This window comes from Mugil cephalus, chromosome 1, assembly GCF_022458985.1.
Source record: "Mugil cephalus isolate CIBA_MC_2020 chromosome 1, CIBA_Mcephalus_1.1, whole genome shotgun sequence".
NCBI classification, from domain to species: domain Eukaryota; kingdom Metazoa; phylum Chordata; class Actinopteri; order Mugiliformes; family Mugilidae; genus Mugil; species Mugil cephalus.
Window position 1 is genome coordinate 10,712,433 of NC_061770.1, and position 23,365 is coordinate 10,735,797.

The 23,365-nt window shown below is 43.3% G+C and overlaps 1 protein-coding gene across 9 annotated transcripts in view; it reads right to left on the reverse strand.

Annotated features, from left to right (window-relative positions):
• The window catches only part of LOC125005952 (serine/threonine-protein kinase WNK2), a 41,044-nt gene that overhangs the window by 15,561 nt on the left and 2,118 nt on the right, over nt 1-23,365 (reverse strand). For 7 of the 9 annotated variants that reach the window (XM_047581638.1, XM_047581692.1, XM_047581673.1 and 4 more), the window contains exons 3-12: nt 9,570-9,742; nt 9,234-9,454; nt 8,985-9,142; nt 7,212-7,300; nt 6,500-6,719; nt 4,810-5,083; nt 4,604-4,719; nt 2,709-4,295; nt 958-2,079; nt 197-391 (exon numbers count right to left, since the gene is read on the reverse strand). In XM_047581638.1, the coding sequence (XP_047437594.1) occupies nt 197-391; nt 958-2,079; nt 2,709-4,295; nt 4,604-4,719; nt 4,810-5,083; nt 6,500-6,719; nt 7,212-7,300; nt 8,985-9,142; nt 9,234-9,454; nt 9,570-9,742 (4,155 nt within the window). The remainder of the gene's footprint in view (nt 1-196; nt 392-957; nt 2,080-2,708; nt 4,296-4,603; nt 4,720-4,809; nt 5,084-6,499; nt 6,720-7,211; nt 7,301-8,984; nt 9,143-9,233; nt 9,455-9,569; nt 9,743-23,365) is intronic. The other 2 variants (XM_047581655.1, XM_047581701.1) reach the window with 2 other exon arrangements.

Genomic DNA, 23,365 nt, shown 5'->3' on the forward strand with positions numbered 1-23,365 from the left:
GGCAGAAACAGAAAAATCAAATAGTAGAAAAAAAAAAGAGTTCAAACAAGGGAGAATGAAGCATCAGCTCTAAATAACATCATATTCGGTCTTCAAATATAATATAAAGCCACAAAAACAACTACTCAGACACAAGAAAATGAAGGGGGAGTATTAATTATCCATTGTGAAAGCAGTAAGCACAGACTGGCAATACCTGGGATGGGTGTGGTGGTGGGAGTGATGTTGAAATCTGCAGAGGTTGAAGTTGTTGGTGGACAGTAGTCTGAGCCATTGGTTGCTGAGGAGGAAGTGTCTGAGCTGGCACATTTGAAGCTGATTGGCAGAGACTATGTCCATGTTCCGGTCCATCTTGTCCAAACTGTAAAATGCTCTGATTAGCAGGGACACTCTACAGAACAAAAACACAAAAGGAAAAAGTCTAGAGATCTGTGTTTCCTGCCATTGACCCAGATAAGTATAGATCACATTTTCCATGCTGTCCTATGCCTGAATCTTCTGCACATGCTGAAGCCAACCCTGGAACAGCTGGCGGAAAAGATGGCTAAAACAAAACCACTGTTGCTGTTTTCACAACCGTTTTCATCATCTCTCTATTGGCTGGAGTCCGAGGAAAGTCCTGTTTATTGGACTGTATTTTTTTTTATTTACAAACACAGCTGCTTCCAGTTAAACTGCACCAAATCAAAACCAGGAACCATAGTAGTGTCAAACGTACAATGCTGTAAGCGATAATAACTTGCTTAATTATTTTCCACTGTGGTAAATTGTGCAATGACAAAAGCTGCTTAGGAAAGCAGGGGTACTAAAATAAGGTTGATGAAAAATGAAAATAGGGTAGGATCAGAAGAGAGAAGGCAAACTAATTTCCACACTACTGAGGCACTAGCTATGCAACCTTACTCACTACACTAGCCTACTGTATAGTAATCGTCATCAGTGAAGTTGTACACTCACCTGTTGCGTACCAAGAGCAGCCGGACTTTGTCGGGAAGAGGTTGAAAGGCTGTGAGGAGCCACTACTCCGTAATTCTGTGGAGCAGCAATAGACTGTGCAGGCAGGCCGTGGCCCTGACCTGCAGCAGTCTGTTGGAGGAGAGAGGGTGCATAGCACTGAGGGGCTACATCAGCAGAGTAAGCTGCAACCTGCACAACTGGAGTTGGTGTAGGGTGAGGCTGAGAATGAGATACATCCTGGATCTGTTGCAGAACTGCTGTCTGCATGGCTGTTTGTCCGTGATGCTGCAGACCTGCGACATGCACTTGTTGCTGTGGAGTACACTGAAGACTTTGAGATGGAAGGGCAGGCTGTGCCACCTTTTGGTTTGTGGTATGCATAGTTTCTTGACTATGCAGAAGTTGAGGCTGAATATAAACCTGCCCGGAATGTTGTGTTTGTTGTACACTGGATTGAGGATTGTGTGGTATTGGCTGTTGGTGTTCTTGATGAATGGGTATTTGCTGACCGTAAAGTGCTGGTGTGGAGGAGCTCTGACCAAGCTGCTGACCAGGCAGGCTGACTTGAACCTTCTGCAGTGCGCTGGGAGCTTGTGCAGGTTGACACTGGACTGTGGCTGCCATACCTGCGGCCACAGATACAAGAGGGCAACTTTGTGCTGGCTGTTGTGCTGGCAGGAGGCTTGTTGCAGTCTGTTGTTGAACTGACGCAGGATATGCTGATGCAGACTGAACCTGTTGTTGAGTAGGTGCCACGGTGTTCTGAGAGGTTTGTTGGACTGGCAAGGGGAAAGTCAAAGAGCTTACTGCTGTTGCCTGTTGCTGTGGGTGGCCTGGTGCTTGGTAGCTCTGTTTAACATGTTGCGGCACAGCTGATGTTGCAATATTTACTACAGCTTGGGGTTGTTGAACACTTTGAGGTGTGTAACTAGCAGCACTGGCAGCATGCTGGATATTGATCGAACATAGGCTGGCTGGAGCCGGAGATGCAGAGCGGGGTTGACCAGTATATGCAGCGTAGCTGTGTCCAGGCTGAACGTACTGTGGTGGTGTGTGCACTGGTGTGCTGGAAGAGGGAAGGCCCTGCACAGACGGTTGATTCTGGTGACCTGTTGAGCTAGTCTAGGAACACAAAAGAGAGAAACTCCAAGTGAGTCCAACATGGGAGTGGATTTTCTAAGTCAATGAAAAAAACCACCAACAAAAGCTCATAAGTGTGTTAATTAGATCATGTCATACAGGATGCAACTATAATGGCAGGAAGTGGGATACAAACAAGTTAATGAAACATCTGTTTCAACAATGAGTAGGCAATGGCAGGTGTGAGCTAAAATGAGGACACAAGGGAGAAATAGTAGGAGAGACCAAGAGGAAACCAGGCAGCCACCACTTCTTCAACGAGAGACTATCCATGGCAAGCTAAGGAGAAAGACAGCTAGGACTCTAGGCAAGTAAAGCGGAAAGGGCAATGTTAAAATTGCGGTCAGCTGTACAAGGGATGGGTTTTGGTTAAGGGATATGTACTCTGTCCAAGGTTACGACATTGTCCTCTGAGAGTAGCAAGCTTATGATTTTTAGGAAAACGGTCAGCTCTGGAGGCCTAAGAAGGCAGCAAGATTCAGACAGCGGACACCAGACCAGCTCCATGCAGAATAATGCGGTACTTCGTACAGGCGCAGGGAAAATCTGTTTAAGCAGAGACTGCCCCCATTACGGAAAAGTAAAGCAACTCGTTTGCTATGGTCACCTACCACTCCCAGAGCCCTGGTATCTTGCTGCTCTCTGGCAAAGTATCTGTTCTCACGTTCCTTTGGTGATTCTTGTTCTCCAACCAAACTGCCACACTGGAGATGACCCCTTGCGCCTCCATCACTGCAAGCAGGCCTGCGGGCAGCTAAGGGATGCACCAGGGGGGCTTGGGTGGGTGAAGTGTGACAAAACCCTGTTTTGCGTCCAATTATATTGAACAAGGACTGTTGCAGTGCTAGAAAATTTGAACAATCATTTGAACTCTTTGACTGTCCATAGCCAGAGGTGCTCATTGATCTACCAGAGGGTGGAAGGTGTTTACAGTCACATGAACTGAGGTGAGGTCTTGACTTCCACTGAAGTAAAGCAAGGCAGGCCTGGCACCCAGGGCTGTGCATTGTTAAGTGGTTATGACTAAGGAGACCACTAATGTCAGAGTGTCTGCGTCCATTGCGTCCATTTGGCACTGGCAGTGTTATGTTCTCACTGCTGGCTGCTGATGGTGATCTGATGCAAGTATCACTACGGCGGCGATACTCAGAAGGTGAAGTGACAGGGGAGACTTGCACTAGTGGCAGACCACTCTGGCAGGAAACACCATCTTTAACCTCCGAAGGAAGCTCAGTGGGACTGACGTTAGACAAGCTCTCTTGTACAGTGGGGATGGGACTGTTTGATCTCTGATGCTGACTAAGGGCATGGAGAAGAGCAATCTGGTCTGCCCTTTGAATGTCCATTGCAGGGGCACTTCCCCTCCGGCCTGCAGAATGTGACTGAGCAGATGGGGAAGTGACAGGAGAGACTTGTAGCAATGGCAGACTACGTGGGGAGGAACAACCACCTTCAAACTCTGAGTGAAGCTCAGTGGGACTGAGTTCAGACAGGTGTTCTTGTACGGTGGAGATGGGACTGATTGATCTCTGACGTTGAATGAGGGCATGGAGTTGAGCAATCTTGTTTGCCCTTTGAATGTCCATCGCAGGGGCACTTCCCCTCCGGCTCGGAGATCCCACCTGAGTTGAAGGTGAAGTAACAGGGGAGACTTGCGGCAGTGGGGAAGATCGTCCGGGGGACAAACTATCTTCAACCCCTGAGTGAAGCTCACTGGGACTGAGTTCAGATGGGTTCTCTCGTAGCATAGTGATGGGACTGATTGATCTCTGGTGCTGAATGAGGGCATGGAGCTGAGAAATGTAATTTGCCCTTTGAATGTCCATCGCAGGGGCACTTCCTCTCCGGCCCGGAGATCCCACCTGAGTCGAAGGTGAAGTAACAGGGGAGAGTTGCGGCAGTGGGGAAGATCGTCCGGGGGACAAACTATCTTCAACCCCAGAGTGAAGCTCAGTGGGACCGAGTTCGGATGGGTTCTCTCGTAGCATAGTGATGGGACTGATTGATCTCTGATGCTGAATGAGGGCATGGAGCTGAGAAATGTAGTTTGCCCTTTGAAAGTCCATTGCAGGGGCACTTCCCCTTCTGCCTGCAGCTCCCTGTTGCGTCCTGAACTCTGGGCTCAGAGTTGCCCCCAACACTTCACCCTTTTCACAGGAGTGAGGTCGATTTGTCAGAAAACGGCTACTGCTCTGGCACTAATCAAGAACAACCCAAAAGCAAAACACACGTTACTTGAAATGAACAGACGACAACCACAAATGAGCTACATGATGAAATGAGAACAAACAAACTTGTTGGTATGGGAACATGAACATATGAAAAATAAATATGGATGTGATGTTATGACTGATCTGCACATTTCCAACACGTGTTTGAAGACTCTTGAGTGCATTTCAAACACAGGACACACTGTGGCCAGGTCCGAGGTCATGTGAGTAACCCGGCTTGTTTCAAATCTCAACGTACATGGTCCACTAGGGTTGTGTAAGCATCTAATACAGACCTGCTGTGTTGCCATAGTAATAGGCTCCAGCAGGGACTGGTAGAGGACACTCTGTTGGCTGCTGTGGGAGTCTGAGTACACAGTGGAGCCCATGCCACTGTCAAGAGTGCCGTCTGCTGCAGAGACACAAACCAAGCACACATAAAAAAAAAAAGTCAAAGACTCAGCTCATGTCTTTCTAAGTGGAAGGGGACAGAATATCTTACATGTCACTGAGGTGGCACTGGCTGGTAGGTTATGTAGCCTGTTGTGCTGGTCTGCCTCTGGCTCTTCTGGTTCCAGCAAAAGGGGCTGTCCTACATGCGGAGCCCCGGCAGACATGCCCTGAGACGCTGTCACCTGGATCCTCTGTCCTCCATCACCCCGAACCAACGCAGCAGACGCCGTCCTCTCTCTTCTCCATTTGATCAGGGCCACGCGGTCTCTGAGCGACTTCCCCACAGTCTTCGCATCACTCTCGTGGAAGAAGCCAGACTCCACCTGACAAAGAAAAAGGAAGAGCATGACTTCCAGGATATTTTTAGCACTGAGCATGTGAGAGAAGAGAGGGCGCATTAAAAAGGGGAGTGTGTGAGGCGGAGAGAAGGAGCTCAAAAAGGAAGGAATAGAAAGTCTATTTTAAGGGGATCACAGCAGTGGGGAACCGTTCCCTTTGTCAGGAGCTTGGTTCATTGTTCACAACAGAACTGTTGATATGGTGACATCTGTAAATAACAAAGATGAAGACACTGCACTGAACATCTTGTTGTGAGGGTAAAAAAATTAAACAGAAAAGTATGCATTTTGGTCTCAAACCCAAAAGTTACAGTTTTTCAAGAATAAGTTCATATGTCTTTCAAACAGTACTAGTAAAACAGCTTTGTGTTCACAAAAAACTCATGTTCATTAATTTACTGAGCAGCATAAAACAGCATGCTGAAAATAGTACTAACACTAATAGTAAGGTAATTCAATACAATCTGCACTAAAGCGAGAATGCGTGGCCAGAAAAGAGCATTCAGGTTTCTGAATGAAAACAAAAAAAAAATCTTTTATGCTGCCTGAATAAAGAAAAGACTAATTTGAGAGGATGGCGGGTGACGTGGCATATGAGCATGTTCGTCATACATCCTTGTACTGCTGGTTCACATGTCTGCTCCTCATCCTGAGGCGACTGTTACAGTGATTGTTAGCCTTGATTTATTTTTTCCCCCCAGTTTCACAGTGTGATCAAGGCCAAAACAGCACAAATGGACGAGATGAGGAGGGCAGATAACAGAGGAAGACATGTGTCGAAGAGGAAGGGCAACAATGAAAAGAAATACACAGATTTGAAGAAAAAGAAAAAAGAAGAAGAAGAAAGAAAGAAAGAAAGAAAGAAAGAAAGAAAGAAAGAAAGAAAGAAAGAAAGAAAGAAAGAAAGAGGCCATGTGAGCTAGTCTTTTCCATTGACCTTGTTGGATAAATTATTTTCTTAATATTCTGAGGAATATCACACTGTAAATCTGAAACTATTTCTCCCTGCATTGCACTCTCTGATTTATCCAGCGTTCTTATTAATCTCTGTGCCAGCCTCATACCCCCATTGTGCACATTTGTATGGTGCTGAAGAATGTTAGATGAGTGATATAAAGGATTTCCTGAGCCAGATTTTAGCCGGGCCTGAGTTCCTTATCTGATGAGATCCAGTGGGGAAAACCATGTAAACAAAAAGAGGGAAAAACTCTAAACCACTATCGTTGTTTTTTGTCGAAGAACAAGTTACCGCATGCAATCCACAATCGAGAATATTCCCAGATCAAGAAATAAGAGCTCTGCACACAGTAAGAACATACGAAGCACCAAACACTCAGATCACAACTATGCAAAGGGTCCAGATGACAGAAGTGATCAAGGACTCTCAAATTATTCACCCACCATTTCTTGCGCCACAACTTCAGGGACCTCCTTCTCCAGGTCAAATGTGAACTCAATGGCTCCAGTCTCCTTGTACTTCCCTTTTAACTTCTTATGATCCTCCACCCACAGTTTGAGGGCTATTGAGGCCTTTTGCCCATCGTCCTCCTCGGCTAGCTCCACCCTGACACCGGTGTCCTCGGCAAAGAAAGCGTGGTTCAACAGATCCTTGATGGTGTACCTGGGAGAAGGAACAGCAAAGCTCAGACTTCGGCAAAAACACGCTCTGTGTTTAATCAGTGCTTCCACTTGTTAGTAATATCAACAATGAAAGCGGCTGTAACTAGCTGTGCAAAAAGAATTGTACTTTTTAATAATGAAAGGACATAATGATCTAGTCCAACACATATATTGGTCTACTAAAATGGTCATGCATCACCTGTGCTGTCAGCTCACAGGACAGCAACTTATTGGACCTAATCATGCTTCAATAAAAGAAAAATAAACACTGGAGGCTAATTAAGGGTTATTGTCCCCTTTGTACACAAACGGATTATGTAATAGAACTGAAAGACATCCTGCAGATTGAGAGGGAGATTGCAGTGCTGCTGAGAACACAACTGTCAGCACCACAGCAATGAAGCGCGAGAGGCAAAACGAGGCATGAAAGATGAGAGGGCACCTTGTGGGCCCTGTGAGCTGGACGCTGGGCCAAGAGGAAAAAGCCACTCACCGTTCCTCTTTCTTTTGGCAGATGCACTCCCCAATGATCTCCTTGATTTCCGGATCCATGACCTTGTTGTAGCTGGCCGGCTTCACTCCCTGAGGAAAAGAAATACCAAACAAAATGTTGTGGACACGCGATCGAAGGACTCTGTGTTGACCAGAAATCATGACGAAGGAAAAACAAAGGAAAGCCTGTGTGGATGTTTTTGTGTTACTCCACCCCGAATCTTATCTTTTAAGCGTCACACACTCACACCCTGAGAGCTAACTCTCAGCACAGCAGCAGTGGTCAACGTGACATGGATCAATCTTGAAATTCTCACTCAGTTTTAAATTAGATCTCAAAGCACAACCAACATGTAGTTGGGGAGATTAATGTGCAAGCACTGACCGGTTGAAACATTGGTCTGATCTAAGGCAGAATCACTTTTAAAAATGGTACAATCATTAATAAATCTTAAACTCTTCAGGTCTATTTTTCCTCAGTTATCAACTCTGTGGTGCAGTCTTATGTGTGGTGAATATCAAACCTATGAGATCATTATTGTCTGAAAAGGGCATTTCCTGTGCCTAAAATACCGATGATAAGTATATGGATCATTTGTATTAACATTTCCACCAATTATGAAGCTGATCTTTTCAAGGAGTATAGAGAGTAGAACATTATCAGGATTTCACTTTGATCAATCCCCTATTAATATTCCAGAGTAGCCTCTGCAGGTCACTCTAATATAAATACGATAACAATATAGAAAACAGTATCTAGAGACAGCTGCACTGGTGCTGGCTAACCATTATCATGGACACAGAGGCCCTGACTGCTTTAACATCAGGTAAAAGAGTCATCATTTAGATTCTAACCCTGCCAAGTTTCAAGAGTGGAAAATCAATACTGCTCATCAAATCAGGAAGTCTATCACGACTTTAGACACCCTTAACTGTTCGTAGTATGCTTTTACAGGCCTGTGCACTCCTTGTGATTCGATGCGGCTCATTAGATTCTTCAACGAAGAAACCTGAGAATTCATCTACATGAACACAGCTAATTATAAAATATTGGAAATATACTGCAGCCCCTCTTTTGTCTGTACACCATATTCTATTCCAGTTCCACTTAAGACTGCGACACACAGAGTCAATGGTTGGTCATCTGCCAAGGTCAGGCCGTCTGTGACCCTCGTTCAGCGTTTTGTCATTGAAGTGCTTCGCTGATCTAGCGTTGCTCAATCCACAAGAAGATAAATGAAAGTAAACAAACCAACTGAGTTCAGAAGGCACACACAGACAGCTTCACTTATTTTTCTTAATACTCTGGTGCTAGCTTTTCCCGTTTCTACTTTTGGGTTATAAATACAGACTACTGCCCCCTGCTGTTATAAAAAGTTATTTTGACAAAGGCAGAACAATGGTACCTCAGGCGTGGTGGTGGATTCAAATGAAACTTTTCCAGACGGTTAACGTAAGGGTTACTAAACACAACAACACCACAACAACAACAACAACATCTTTAACAATTTTTCTGTATTTCTATTAAAAAATTAAATACCCCTGGATTTCATTTCCTCACCCACAATTTAACATACACAATCTATTAATTTCTCCACAGATATTTTTCCCCTTACAGGTTTCATTTGGGGAGAACTATTAAATGTTAATTGGAAGGACCCAGGTAGACGAATAGTTGCAGAGTGACCCACATAACTGTAACATCAAGCTGCAGACTTTTGTCATTTCTATGTTCCCTGACCTCCCCAAAAAAATGTGCAGCAGCTGGACTCACACTTGTGACTTTTCTGTAAATCTGAGCAGCGTTCTGACACTCGGAGTAGGGATATTCAGAGGTGGCCATTTCTAGCATACACATGCCAAAGGCGTAGACATCCACGGCCTCATCGTAGTGCTCCTCATACATCTCTGGAGCCATGAACTCCGGAGTGCCTGCAGAGAGCGAGAGAGACCAATGAACATGACACCACTGCTTTACTGTGAGAACCATAAATCTTCCAAGCCATCGGGTCAATTCTCATACCTATGACGCTCTTAGCAAAGGAAGCAGCCTTGAGTGTTGCCAGCCCTAAGTCCCCTATCTTCACTGACCCTGTAGGTCCAGTAATAAAGATGTTATCACATTTGAGGTCTCTGTGGATGATGGGAGGCGTCCTGGTGTGGAGAAAGTGGAGGCCTTTTAGGATCTGTCTGCACCAGCTCCTCAGCACCTTGGGTTTCATTACCTTGAAACGCTTCAAATAGCTGTTTGAAGGAAAGAGAAAAACGTTACGTAAAAAAAATGTCATGTTCATTTAAATACCTGATAGTCCTAATTTGTAATGTGAAAAATACAACCACTGCCTCCGTTGATACTCACGTCTTTAGCGTTCCTGAGGTCATGAGCTCCGTTACTAAAACAATGCACTTCTTTCCTTTAAGAGGCGACTCCCAGAAGTCATAGAAACGGACAATGTTGGGATGCTGAAGACCCTTCAGCATCTCTGCCTCCTCTTTAAAGCGCTGACGTTCCACTTTTGACAACTTACGATCCTAGAAGAAATGACATATGCGGAAAAAAAAATTAATTTCAAGCCCAAACCATCTATACCATAACATATTTCCGCCACGAGAACTACCAGATGGACACAATTTAAATTCATGCATCCAGTATGGCTTCAGAGAGTGAGAAAGATGGAGGGAGTGAGAAGGAGGTTAGTGTCAGTCTTCAAGCTGAATACACATCTCTAATTAGACCATATGTGTAGCAAAGATAATGACAGTCAGCAGTGCGTATGTGTGTGGGGGAAACATCCAGATCATTGCCTTTTTAAGCAGTGAGATTTACTCTGAACACTTGCATTTGTGTGACATTTAAAGCAACGTATAATCCAGTCAGATGTGCCCTCTCACTAGTTGGCTCTGATATATCCAGAACCACAGAGACACTGAGGGGTGACAAACCACAATGACTCCGGGGAGAATGAGCCCAGACATCAACGTGGTCACACCCACAACACACTGCAGCTAAAGGTTAGTTGTCATCGATCCCTTTCATCTTTCTCCATCCCCTTCACTTGCTTGCTCACTCTCACCCACTACCTTTTCTCCCCTCCCCCCACATCTGCAATCCTTCTCTGCACCCCTCACGCCGACCACTCCCTTCTTCATCACCCAGCATCCCCCACAAGCGCCGAAACATCTTCAGTAACCACCCTCTCAAATTCTCTGCAACAATGACCCCCATCCGACTGCACTTCGCTTTAAGTTTCTTTCTTTCCATTTGCATTTTCTTTTTTCTTTTCTTTCTTTCTTTTTTTTTTTTTTGCAAACCACCACATCAGCGCCTTACATAACACATTCAACGCGGAGCATTGACAAGAAGCAAGACCCCACCCTACGCGGAGACTGGCGACACGGACGGCAAAAACGCAACGAACACAACCTAGCGGGATGCAATCTATTTAATTATTCAGGCGGAGTTGACTCCCAGCGAGAGCAAACTGCAAATGACGAATCAGCCCAAAAAACAAAAAAAATAAACTATGGATCAAAATGTAATGAGGAGCCAAGTGGTATCATGACAAAGCCTGACATGCACGTGTGTGTGAGAATGTGGCATATCAGGTTTTGTGTTCAAGTGTGTGGGGGGTGGGGATTTTCACTGCACTCTTCTGAAGTCCCATGAATAATTCAGTTCTGCAGAGAACTCTTGCTACAGAGGCAAGCTGAGCGACGGACGGCTGGAGCTGCCTAAATTGGGCTGGGTTATCCCCAAGTGCTCTTTGTTGCAAAGGGAGGAGCACGTGGTCTGAAGTTCACAGGTCTTAAATCAGACATGTAAAAAGAGCAACAGTGAAGAATACAAAACAGACAGCGATGAGCGCTGCAGCTTCCCTCCCTTTAGGCGATATGCTACTCATTTTTCTTTTGTTGCCAGGAGTCCTGCTGCTTTTCCAAAATAACTCCCAACTACAAGTGTTCCCCATCTCCCAAGTACACTCCTAAACACCTCTAGATCTGCAGCCCCTCCTCCGGTTTCCTCACAGCAGACTTTGGGGCTTCTGCATAATTCAGAAGCCACGTGTGGGCTCAGAGGTGTTTTTCAAGGCAAGGAGAATTTAAAACAAAAATACATATGCACACGAGACAGTAGAAGAACGTCACTCCCATGATAAGTGTTTTTCAAGGCATGAGAATTAAAAACAAAAATACATATGCACACGAGACATTGGAAGAATGTCACTCCCATGATAAGTATGACTGAATAAGTATGACTTATTTTGTTACGTTTACAATACAGTGTCTGCGTGCATGCACGTGCACGTCATGAGCATGTAATCCCGTCACGTCTGCGTGGAAAGAAAAGGCTCGACTGAGGCCACAGAACAGTGTGCAGCCACCCAGGCGAGTCCAAAAGGCGTTTAAAGAATAGCAACTGGACGTGTAGAATACTTCAAGAAATTCTCCAAGTCCAGTTGCCTTTCTTTAAACGCCTTTTGGATTACCATGACCTGGATGACTGAGAAGCTTCACAGACACACCCAGGCGAGGTTGAACGCAGACACACACACACACAGAAAATTATATCAGGCAACAGAAAAATAGATTGTGACATTAGCAGGAAACGGTCCTTAAAGCCGAGCTCTGCACTGCTGCCACCTACTACATCTCTGCACTAGTTCCCAGCTGTGGTAACGCACACAGCAGCACGATCATATCAGAATGACACACCAAAAAAAAAAAAAAATTGGCCTGTGGGACTCGTGGTGATAGATTTCTACTGGGAATGTGACAGGCCAATATTCCATACAAGTACTAAACTACGTGTTGAAATCATGTCCCTGGCCTTATGTTCCTATAACTGCAGGAGGAAATATCCTTATTGTTAAGAGACAACATACGTAGATCATTTAAAAGTTAAATCAATAAGACTCCCTAACTAGGAACTGTACATTTTACAGCTTTGATTTTACCTTAAAATCCCAGATAAGGGCTCTGACCTTGTGTCCTGATGCTGCCATAAGCCCGCCGTGCTATATGCATGTGTATGTACATACATGGTTCATTTAGAGCATAGCCTGCACACTGCTTAAGTTTAGAGTAATGCCACCTAATCTACCGAATTTACTTTTTTCACTGGTAAATGCCAGCAGTGTTTTTTTTATAGATATGTGTACAGTTCCTGCTATATTTTGGACACTTAATTAAACAATCATTATGTCTAAGTGTAACGTGTTACAAAATTAAACTGGCACGTCTCTGATCTATTTTAGATTAAATGATGTGGCGCAGTATGAAAATAAGGAAGTTGGCTTGTTAATGTAATAGGCGTTGCTAATCAAGCTTGATTATTGGTCCATCAGACTCATGCAGAGAGCAGGGAAAGCACAAACATTCAACACGTGAAATTATTACTGAAACCTGCTCTCCACCAGTCCCACGGAGTAGGATGCTCTTCAAGCATGTCAAAAGGATTTACCATCACTGCTAAAATAAACAGAAGCATTAAAAACAAAAGCTGCCCCTGTTATTTTAAATCAATAATGATTTGCACAAACCAGGCTTGAACCAACTTGCTTCACGTTGACAAATGAAGACAGATTTACTTGGGCTGATTGGTGGCGCTTGAAAGAAAACAGAGAAATCTGACAAATATCCAGTGAATCTCTGGTAAATCAACAGGATGAAAACACAGTCAACTGACCAAACATACACATCACTGGAACAATTTTGTGTAGACAAGTGAATTGAATCATAGTTTCATTATCAATATAAAGGTTGGGCTCAGTAATTGCACTTTCGCTTGATATAAATTGTTTTGAAGTACCACCGGGGATTGTAAGGTCTATAGCAGAGTGAGTGGCCACTGATAACCCACTAATCAAATCAGACCGCGAGTAGAGGAGCTGCGGTGCTGCAAGAGTTGAGGCAGGCCATTTCTCTGGATCATCAATCTGAGAGATGTACCCCCAACAAGATGACAGAGTCAAGCACACGCATCGAGTGATAGATGCTGATGGCGTTATAAAACAGAGAAAACTTCATAAGCACAAACTCTGAACAAAGCACACAGGCAAAGATAATACACTTTATTCTCCAGAAGGAAATGTTTATTGGATATAAACTCAAATGGGTCGATAAAACGGCCGAGAAGTTGAGTCATTTCTTGACAAGGGATGCAACCTTCAGCAGCGTGGCAACAAGAGCTATGGAAATTCCTAGAGTTGTAGCGAGTGTAAAAAATATTTTATCGAACTTCAACTTTGAGGCAACAAACAATAGCGGTGACACAAGTACTATCAAAAACCAAGGCAGCAGCCTCGGAGCGTTGATTGAACTCGTGTGGACAGCGTTATTGAAGGCAATTTGTTTCAGAGTACATAACAGCCACGGCACAAAGCCATATGCTAGGAATATTTGTGTTCTACTGGTTTCAGCTGGGTTGCGAAATATATGGTTTCCTAGGCGACCAGAGGCTGGAACATTCACTAGTGACCAAATGTCAGCAAGTTCAGAAATTCTTACATAATTAGGGCAGTTAGTAGTTTAAATGTTAACACAGATGCTTATAAACGCATTCATTTTGACAGTTCTCAATTCAAATATTCAAGATCAGTGAACCAATGAGATTCACATCCAGGGGAGTAACAAGTTCTAGCATTAGCCCTAATTACAGCAGCTAAATAGCACATTATGTGTGGTTGGTCCTTGTCCGCAGCTTTGTGTTCCTAATTAGAATTTCCTCTTGCCCTCATTAACTTGGCCTTAATTATCTAGATCCTTCGTTAACAAGGAACAGATTAGCAATATTTGGATTTAGTAACAATAGTGTGACAGGGATTTTGTATTCTGACGACTTGTCAACAACTTCCGCTAAAAAAAAAAAAAAAAAAAAAAAAAAAAATCAGCTAAACCCAGCATACTCACAACATTTGGCAAAGCAGATTAAGAAAGAAAATATGTCACCTCAGGATGTATTTGTAAAATAAAACAAAAGCAGAGTCTCATGCACATTACAGCCACAGAGCCAAAAGGCTTTGCTACGTCTTCTTAATACAGCAATGAAAAGCTGAGGTTCAGACTCATTCACAGTGATAATGTGATGCTTTATTGATCCTAGCAGGAACGGCTCTCTTTACTACAAGTCAGAATGCTAGAAAAAAAAACAACCCCTGCGGCCACGTCTTATTCAGCGCATTTAGACATCACAACGTTGGAATAAACACTTGTTTCCAGGAGGGAGAAGCAGGTATGAATTTACTTGGCCACGCTCCCCACCCATCCTTAATAACAGATGACTAGTGCAGCGCTTCCGCTGCTGCAACAAAAGCTGGTGCAGGGTGAGACATGAGCCAGCAGACTGCCCACAGCTGAATTGTGTCCCATCAGTCATGACTGCAGGAGGCTTTGGCCAGCAGCTGTGCCAGTCGCTATTATCCCGGTTTCAGTGTTATAGTCCTGCCGTACAGCGACAGCACACCCAAGCTGTGCGAATTGGCACGCCAGTACTCACGGGCGCACGGCAGAATATTCTCTACAAGAAAGAGGTGGTGTGAATCCTAAAGGGCGTTGAGCGAAATATGTAGCCTATGCATCACTTAGCCTCGTCAAGGAGGAGACTAAATGACAACAGGGTGGCAACAATGCGTTGAGGTCATCCATGTCGGTTTGTAAATATGTTGATTTGTATAGACGAGTCGCAAGGTTTACTAAAAAAAAAAAAAAGCCCTTACCCAACTGTCAGTGAGGAAATCTATTAGACGGAGAGACAGACGATTAGGAGAAGCTTGTTGAAAATGTTTTTATACTGTAGAGGGCAGTAATACAACCAGTAGCTCGAAACTGCCAAAATCCTCGGCAGTTGTTTTTGGGATAACAACTCGACAGAGTTTCAAGAGCAGATGTTATCTGTGAGCACTGCAGTGTTACTTTGCGGTAGTTTCACAAGCTCTTTCCTAATTACACTAAATAAATAGTTTGTTGAATAAAAATCGTTTGATAAAACTTCAAGTCTGAAATGGATTGTTCTGTTCATCAAAACTGTGTATGAGTCAAATTTATTGACAAAAGTTCTGTTACTTAACTTACTGTTACTACAATAATAATTACTATTATAGTACTTCCACAAAGGATTAATCACCTACACAAATAAAAAACTTGAATCATTAATTAAAAAAATAAATAAACTGACAGATTAACCGATTGAAAAAGAAGGAATGCTTTGCTGGAGCCTTAAAGGACAAGATAACCAGACACTGAGATATTATCACAGTAAAACAACAATGTGACTCGGACCGATGGATTCTTTTGCTGTTTGTGCATGGGCAGTGTACAAGGGGAAGATATGACAAGCACAAGGTTGAGGTTAGCACAGGCAAAATATGCTATGCTACACCAATGACTAGAATAAACTGTGGATCACTGAAGGAATGTCTGTGTGTTGTGTGGGTGTTCAAGTGTCTGAGTGCGTCTACGAGGACTTGGCCAATGTTGATTAGGACTTAGAAGTCTCTTTATAAATCTCTCTTCTAACACAAACTAAACGCATTGGCTGACGAGCAAGTGGTTCATTAACACGAAAATATTTTCTGCCTATTCACTTCTCTCATGAAAAGACTTCTGTTGCTTAGGCAATGGCCCTGACGACTGTCAACAGATGGCGTCTTTGTTCAGAGCCCGACTGACGGTGGACTTTTGAGGAAAAGCAGAGTTATCTATGTTTGAGTTTTAAAAATGGGATAAGGGTAAATATCTTTTATAGGACAGATGACGCATTAAGACACAGATATGGAGGGTGTTTGGCAGCGTCACAGCTTTATTAAAGCTCTGTAATAGCAGCACTGAATTTCGTGTAATGCGATTTCTTTTTCCTTGTAAGGACACATCTCATAAGCCAGGTGGCTGCTACCAAAAGGTCAAAACAGGGAAACACACCAGAAAGATTATACTATTGTTTATAATACAATCTTCCCGTTTGCTTCTATGCTCAAGCAACAAATAAGCCACGTTTCTTAGCTTTCCATCTCTTATTAACAAGGTTTTACAGGAGACGAAAAGCAGCAGGAGCCTGTGCGTCCAACAGAACCGAAGATATAACAGCTGGTTGTGACATCTTCAACACACTCGCCTGCACACAAAACCCCCAAGCTCAATGGCAACACAGACACTCAGACTCAGAATGGCTAAAACCACAGAGTAGCTAACACCACTAGCTTGGTGCCGTGAAAACCTGGGTGGCAATTTTACCCATTTACTCTGAACAAACGGAACAAATATGTGTTTAAGTCGCATGCAAGAGACTAAAGCATAACATAATCAGCATGGACGGGTGCCAGCCAGAAAGTGAGAGCGAAGAGTGTGTGCAGTCTTGCACGTGCTGCTTTTAGCAGATGACAGATGATGTGGGTTTGAGCCGAGATAAGACAAAGAAGAGTGGTATGCTGGGTTGACTGGTCCCAAGTAGGACACGGCTACCGGACAATGTCCCCCTCCTTTTACCATTCCATCTTCCTCTGCAGTGAAAGGGAATAATGAGAATCAGAATTACTTTATTAATTCCAAGGGGGAAATTACTCCTTAGAGCCACAGAGACATATAGTCTTGATTCAGCATTCACTGACAAAACCAAAGCAAATGTGTTCCCTTGGCGAACGGAGAATTTAAAACCATCCCTCTTACCGTACCTTCAAATAAAACCAGTTTCACCAATGATTTAGCTGTCAACTGTAAATGCAGCCACAACTTAATGGGCGCTGCAGAAAGACGACTCGCAGTGCCGGTGAATAAAATAATATTTCACATGGCTAACAAGATACCATAAATAAAGAAAGGACAAATGCTGCAAGAGGAGTGAACTGGTGATGAACTTAGGAGTGCTGGCCTCTCCCAGTTAACTGTAGATGTGTGTGAAAACAAAAATAACCTCTACCATCTGACTCTTTATGGATGCTGAAGGTCTTTTTGTTGCCACGTGCACACACAAATCATCCAGCCCCATGTCACAGCAACACTCTTGTACTATTCTATGGGCACTATACACAGTGAAAACAATCCCAAATTATTGGAAAATGGCCATATGTTTGAATCAGCGAGTCTCCGATACAGCTGACAACAAGATTCATAAAGTTCCAGTTTATTAATTATTGTTTATTTCCATCAAATGAACAGTATTTAAAATGTACACCTCTTTAGATAACACCGTTGGCTCATAATAAGCTGGAGAAAATCCCAGAAGAATGCAATTAAAGTCCATAGATTACTCCATGACGCAAAATACGAAACACAAACAAAACACACTCCCTTTTAACAACGGAATAACTTAAGCTCAAATAAAACAAGAGGGGGGAAAAAAAAGGCCCAACATTTTGTTGCGCATAAGGAGCTTTACAAGTGAAACGAGCCGTCACAACAAATGTCAACGACATGAACACCAACCCTGACTTAAGGTTAGAAGTGCTACAGTGAGACCGTTTGTTTTTCAGTCATTATTATATAAACAGCTCAGTGATGTTGAGGTCCAGAACGTGTATTAAATGTAACCCTTGTCTTCATAGCTCCTAGTCTAAGCTGGAGGCCTTAACAGGATACAGAGGTACAGCAGGTTTGTTCATACAAATAACCTTTTTAAATTCCAAAAGGGATTACGAGGCCTAATGAGCTGTTGTGACACTTTCTATAGTTGGGGGAGGAAAGAGGGAGGTCAAAGGACTGTCAGCCAAAGGCTTCCAACGTAAGGCACACCTCTGGAAGCTGCTCACCTAATCCTGATAGAATCAGTAAAGGCAAAACAACACAAAGTGACTCTGCTGCTCTTTTACCTGAGTCTCACAACCAAACCCAACAGTAACTGTGCTTGTGGGCTCTGAAACTGCAGTAAGTAACTGTAGTACCAATGTACCAATACAGTAAACACGATTCAGAGTTCAAATTACGAACATGGGAATAGTTTTACCCGGGGGCATCAAGTGGAGGTGTTTTTATTCCAGTGTGACTGAAAATAACAATGACAGAAAACAAAAAAGGGGCAACAGGAAACTGACAAGTTTTCACAGGCTTAATTTTTCTGATAATATAAAAAGCGTAGTAATTACTGATAGTCAGTAACTGGGTCTATATACATTAGCTCTATTTTGTTTTTGTTACTCATTTCTTTCTAACACAACTGGTGGAGCTGTATTAGAGGCTGACAGGCTAATTTAGTTTATACTCCTCGACCAGTCTATGTGGAGCCTATACCACTACATTGTAGAAAGTATTTAAACCAGTGTGCTGATGTGGCTGTATTGTTCTGTAACACATGCTACTAAAACACCACCCAGAGACTAGTCGGCTGTGTTGAGTGACACTCTGTACTTCAAACAACGGCGAGTGGAATTAAGCAACTTAAAATTTAAAAAATGAAACTCAGTTTCTTTTGCTGAAATCACTGCAGCACAGACAAGGCTTCGAAGTAGACGGTGTGTAGGAGGCCAAACCAAGGAGAACTCTCTTGTCAGGCTGTTGAGACACATCAACAAGGAAAATGCATTTTAGACCAATCAGAGCCAGTGTGGTCTGTAGTTACTTATTTCTGTGGTCCAGACATACGCCATCAAAGTGACTGTCCAGGGGTTGTATCAACGAGTCGACTAGTCGCCTTTACTGATGTGCCGTGGCACTTTAAACAGGAAGTCGACTTGTCGCCGTCACGTGACAACAACAACAAAGACGCCTCAGAGAAGACAGGTGAGGAGTCCAGTGGATCTTTGCAGCAAACTAGAAGCAGTTCACCATGTGTGTGGAAATACTTCACTAAAGACGAAGCCCATTCTACCGTGTCATGTAGAACATGTATGCACTCGAACCTGAAATACAACAAAAGTACTGCAATGCAAACTTCTCTAAAAACGCATCTGATAACACTCACAGAGAAAAGGTCCAGATCCTATCAACAGCTGCTTTTAGTGTGTGACGTCATCTACAAGTCAGTGTCATATTAGTAAACTTTGAAAAGTCATTCTCCCAGCTCCTTCCTCCCTCTCTACTATAAATTAACCTTTACCTTTCTTTCCTCGGGTTCCTGGGTTGGTGGAATGACACACAAGCTCAGGTGTGCCTGACGATGGGCTCACTGATAAGCCACTGTTAGCTAGAGTCACTGGGTCTGGCTGCTCTTGCTGCCATGGGCCTCTTAAAGTCAAATGGGCCGTAACCAATGACCCACTTGGGAATCTACAACTTTGTTTTCCCTTTTTCCTTCTTAGCAACCACGGAGGTGTTATTGTTCCTAAACCTACACACGTGAAGCCAAAAAGCCAAACAATACAAGCAAAGTTCAAAATCACATCACCTTCTCATAACATTGATCGATCTTATCTACCATTACAGCAAAACCCAGTGATTTTGACCTAGTGACTCACGTGTTTTATCAGTTTGTTTGGTGCAAGAAAGTCAAAATCTCCAAAAGCCACTTGGAGTCGGGCAGCCCGATATCACTGCCGGTTCCACATTCGCAATCTGGGACCCAGATTTAATCTACAGAACAACAAGCTCACTGCCAAACACCACAGAGAAGTCTGCAAAAAGTCAGAAGTAAACTGTTGGCAGTGTGCGTGTGCGCAGCATTCAACACCGAGATAAAAATCTATACACAGAGCCACAACTGGCAGAAACGGGAAGTTTCCAAAGTTTAGAAAATAATTTCCAGTGACCAATGATCGAATAAGACACGGCAAACAGAGACACAAAAAAGTGATCTTCGTCGACAACGACAAACTCACAACAGGCATCCTTCTCTCAGATTAACATCCTTGCCTGAGCTAGGGCCATCTGTGTTATACCAGCAGCCTGGCAGAGAATCAGAGATGTGGGGGAGACGGGCATGGAAGGAAAGGGGCAGGGAGCGAGAGAGAGAGGAAGGAGGGGGACACAGAAAATAAACACAAAAACCATATTAAGATTTCTAGGCGAGAAAGCCATGTGACCACGAGGAGGAAAGAAAACAGTGGAAAATCACAGAGTCGTATCTCATGCGTCTACATCTTTCACAGAAATCCTGAAAGTCTCCTCCTGTTTTCCACCACAGTTCGATGAGCAAGAAAAGCTGCCATCGCTGACATGCAACACTGAAAGGCAAACACGCAAAACACAGACAGTTGGGTTATTTTGGGTGCAATCCTTAGGCTTGTTGATACCTGTTGTTGACTGTGCTGAATATGACAACGAAAATCTAGTGCAATTGTGGGCAGCGTGGGAGGTTGGCACAGATAACCAGCCTGCGCAGGGACGGTTACCATCCAACCAGGTGAGCCTGCCGCCTTTATATCTTTTCAAATATATTTAATTTGCTGGACTACAGTCTGCTGCCCAAGCATGAAACTACTCATATTTAAGTAGTGTTCAGTTTATACAAAAACACAACAAAGCAAACCCTGACTTGACAACAATACCTCACTCATTTCCACACAGTGAGGTCCGCTCTCCAAAAGGCGTTTTAAATAAAAAAATAAATAAAAAAAAAGGTCTAAGAGACTGGTGAAGAACTGAAGAAGCCAGTAAAATGTCTTCTCAAAACTCTACAAGTCCAGTTACCTTTTTAAAAGGCCTTTAAATGACCATGACCTGGATGACTGAGAACCTCCACACACACAGTGGGGTCCGTCTGTATTGTTCAAACCGCTTCATCCTCCTCCTTAACCTTCTGCTTGACCTGCGTGAGACGCCACACTGCCCTGGTGACCTTTCTATCAAGAATGGAAATAAATTCAATAATACTGACATTTAAATGTCATTTAACCGACTGTCTGGAAAATAAGTGTGGGAGAGAATAAGGGGATGATACGGAACAATAGAGAGGGAGAAGAGATAGCGAAGGTGCACGCGGGTGATTGAAGCGTCAACTGAAATTTTAGCATTTATCAGGTAATTATCTGACAGTGAAAGGCAGCTCCTGGGTTTATCAGCAGCATGTGAAGAACATAGTGTAGACTCAAGCTGTCTCATAAATGGATTTTTATTTATTTTTTATTTTTTTTAAGCTAAGACTAATTGACTGGCTGATAAATTGTATGTGTAGGACATGTATCCTCATGATAAGAACGTGCACAGGAAATACAACTTAAAAGTCTTCCTGTAATGTTATGAAAACGGCATGGACACAGAGTCAGCCATGCGGCACCTTCCCACAAGGTTGTGCAGAAGTGCGTGTGTGTTTTAAAAGATAACTACCACAAACTATTAGAAAATAACTTGTGCAAAAGTATTAAAAACAGTTTACCTTTAATATTAAAAAACTAAGGGAAATGTCCCGTCCTCATCTTAGTTGTGTCTTTGCCAGCTCAGTTTTTGTTCTGATTCAACTTCTTCCTGCACATTATTTCTGTATTATTTTTTCAGTCCCCACTGCTGCCATCTAAACTCACTACTTGTAAAAAAAAAAAAAAAAGCAGTTATTGTGATTCCTGCATAGGTCTAGATTCTGTGTGAAAGCCATTTACAAGCCCTGTGCATCCAAAGTTAGCATGCAAACACTGTCCTATTGGCCAGTGAGATGAAGTCCCTGCTGGCTGTCAGCGTCCCTCACATAAACAGATGTCAGTTCGGTGGCGAGGTTAGCGGATGTATTTATTACAGGTCATATAATCCACAATACAAACAACTTCCCAGTTTCACAATTCTCAAATGCCACTTTTTTTTATCTTTTGTAATATAAAAATGAAGACATTGGGTTTTGGACAATAAAAGACATCCTTATTTTTGTTTTTCTATAAAATATTCTGATGCCCAATACAATTTCTTACTACTCATCTTGTTTAATCAGACTTATTGTGCAATATCACAAGTCAAAGCCATAAAAAAAAAACTACATTTTTTGTGTTGATGAATCGACAACCAATGTAGCAGTAATTTATAAATCAGCATAAATTCCCTACTTTCTGACCTACTTAAGAAAAACTGAACCACCTCTCAATCAACTGTTTGGGGAGTCTTAATTCAAAGAAGGAAGACTAGTGGATTCAAAAATCACCTGCAGTTCTGTTGAGAGGGACCTTAGTGTCTCAGGCACACAAAGTTCAACTGAATGGTTCTAATCTACCCATTGACCTGATGAACCAGAGCGCAAATGATGAAACAAATGGATGAGCTCTGCAGGGTATTTTATTTATTCAGCAGTTTCTAATGGGAGAATGGGAACTCAAAGCTACAATGTCACGTATGATAGAGATTACAGAATGACCATTTGTATTGTGATTAAAATCCATTATTGACACACCACTAGGCGGAGTTTTAATGCATCACTGGGGGAAAATAAAATACAGTAAATTGCTTCCTAGTGCTCATTCTATCATGCATTGAGCCGCACGTTGTCAAGCTGAGTGAGGTGCAGGATTGCTCACTGCAATCATCCTACATGACATCATCATCCTACAAAGGCACTGTGTCTAAGAGCGCACATATCTGTACACATTCCACCGAAGTAATTTCATCAGGCTGAGATGTGTCACGACCCTGTGACGCCTCATTCACACAAAACAGGTTTAGCATCCAGCAGTTTGCATCCTTTGATCTCACGGGTTACTTAAGAGGCATGTTCTCAGAACCCAAGGCTAGGTATTCACTGAGGCCTCTGTCCGCCACACTGTTACCAGCGGGCGACAGCGCACTTCAGCTGCTTCCTGTCTGCCTACCTCCTGTTGCACAGAGGGAGGGATGTGGAACGTAGCGCCACTCGTAACATGCAGACGCACTGCTGGGAGAGAGAGAGCGCACACTGGCATCTCCTGCGCCGTCCACCTCAATAAGTGCTCATTACATTATCAGCTGGCCAAGCTGCCAGAGTAAAATGGTTGGCTGAACATATTGTGGGAAACTAATTCTTAGTTTTTACCTAAATTGAGGGGGGTGGGGGAGTCAAATACAGTAATTTCTTCTTTCTTTAAAGGGCCCAGTCATGCTTACTACTGTGCCCCTAAGCCTCCTGGGAGAGAGAGAGAGGGAGAGGGAGAGAGATAATCCCTGCTGCAGTCTCCAAAGGACGGAAATAATTAGTTAATACCTTCGCACAGTCTAAGCTTATGATTTTCCTGCGTCTGTGTGACACACGAAAACAGACGCTCCCTGTGCATTTGCGAAGCTGCCGATCACTGTACTCCAGCTGGTAATGCCTGTCAATCACTATTCCACTGTACACCATTT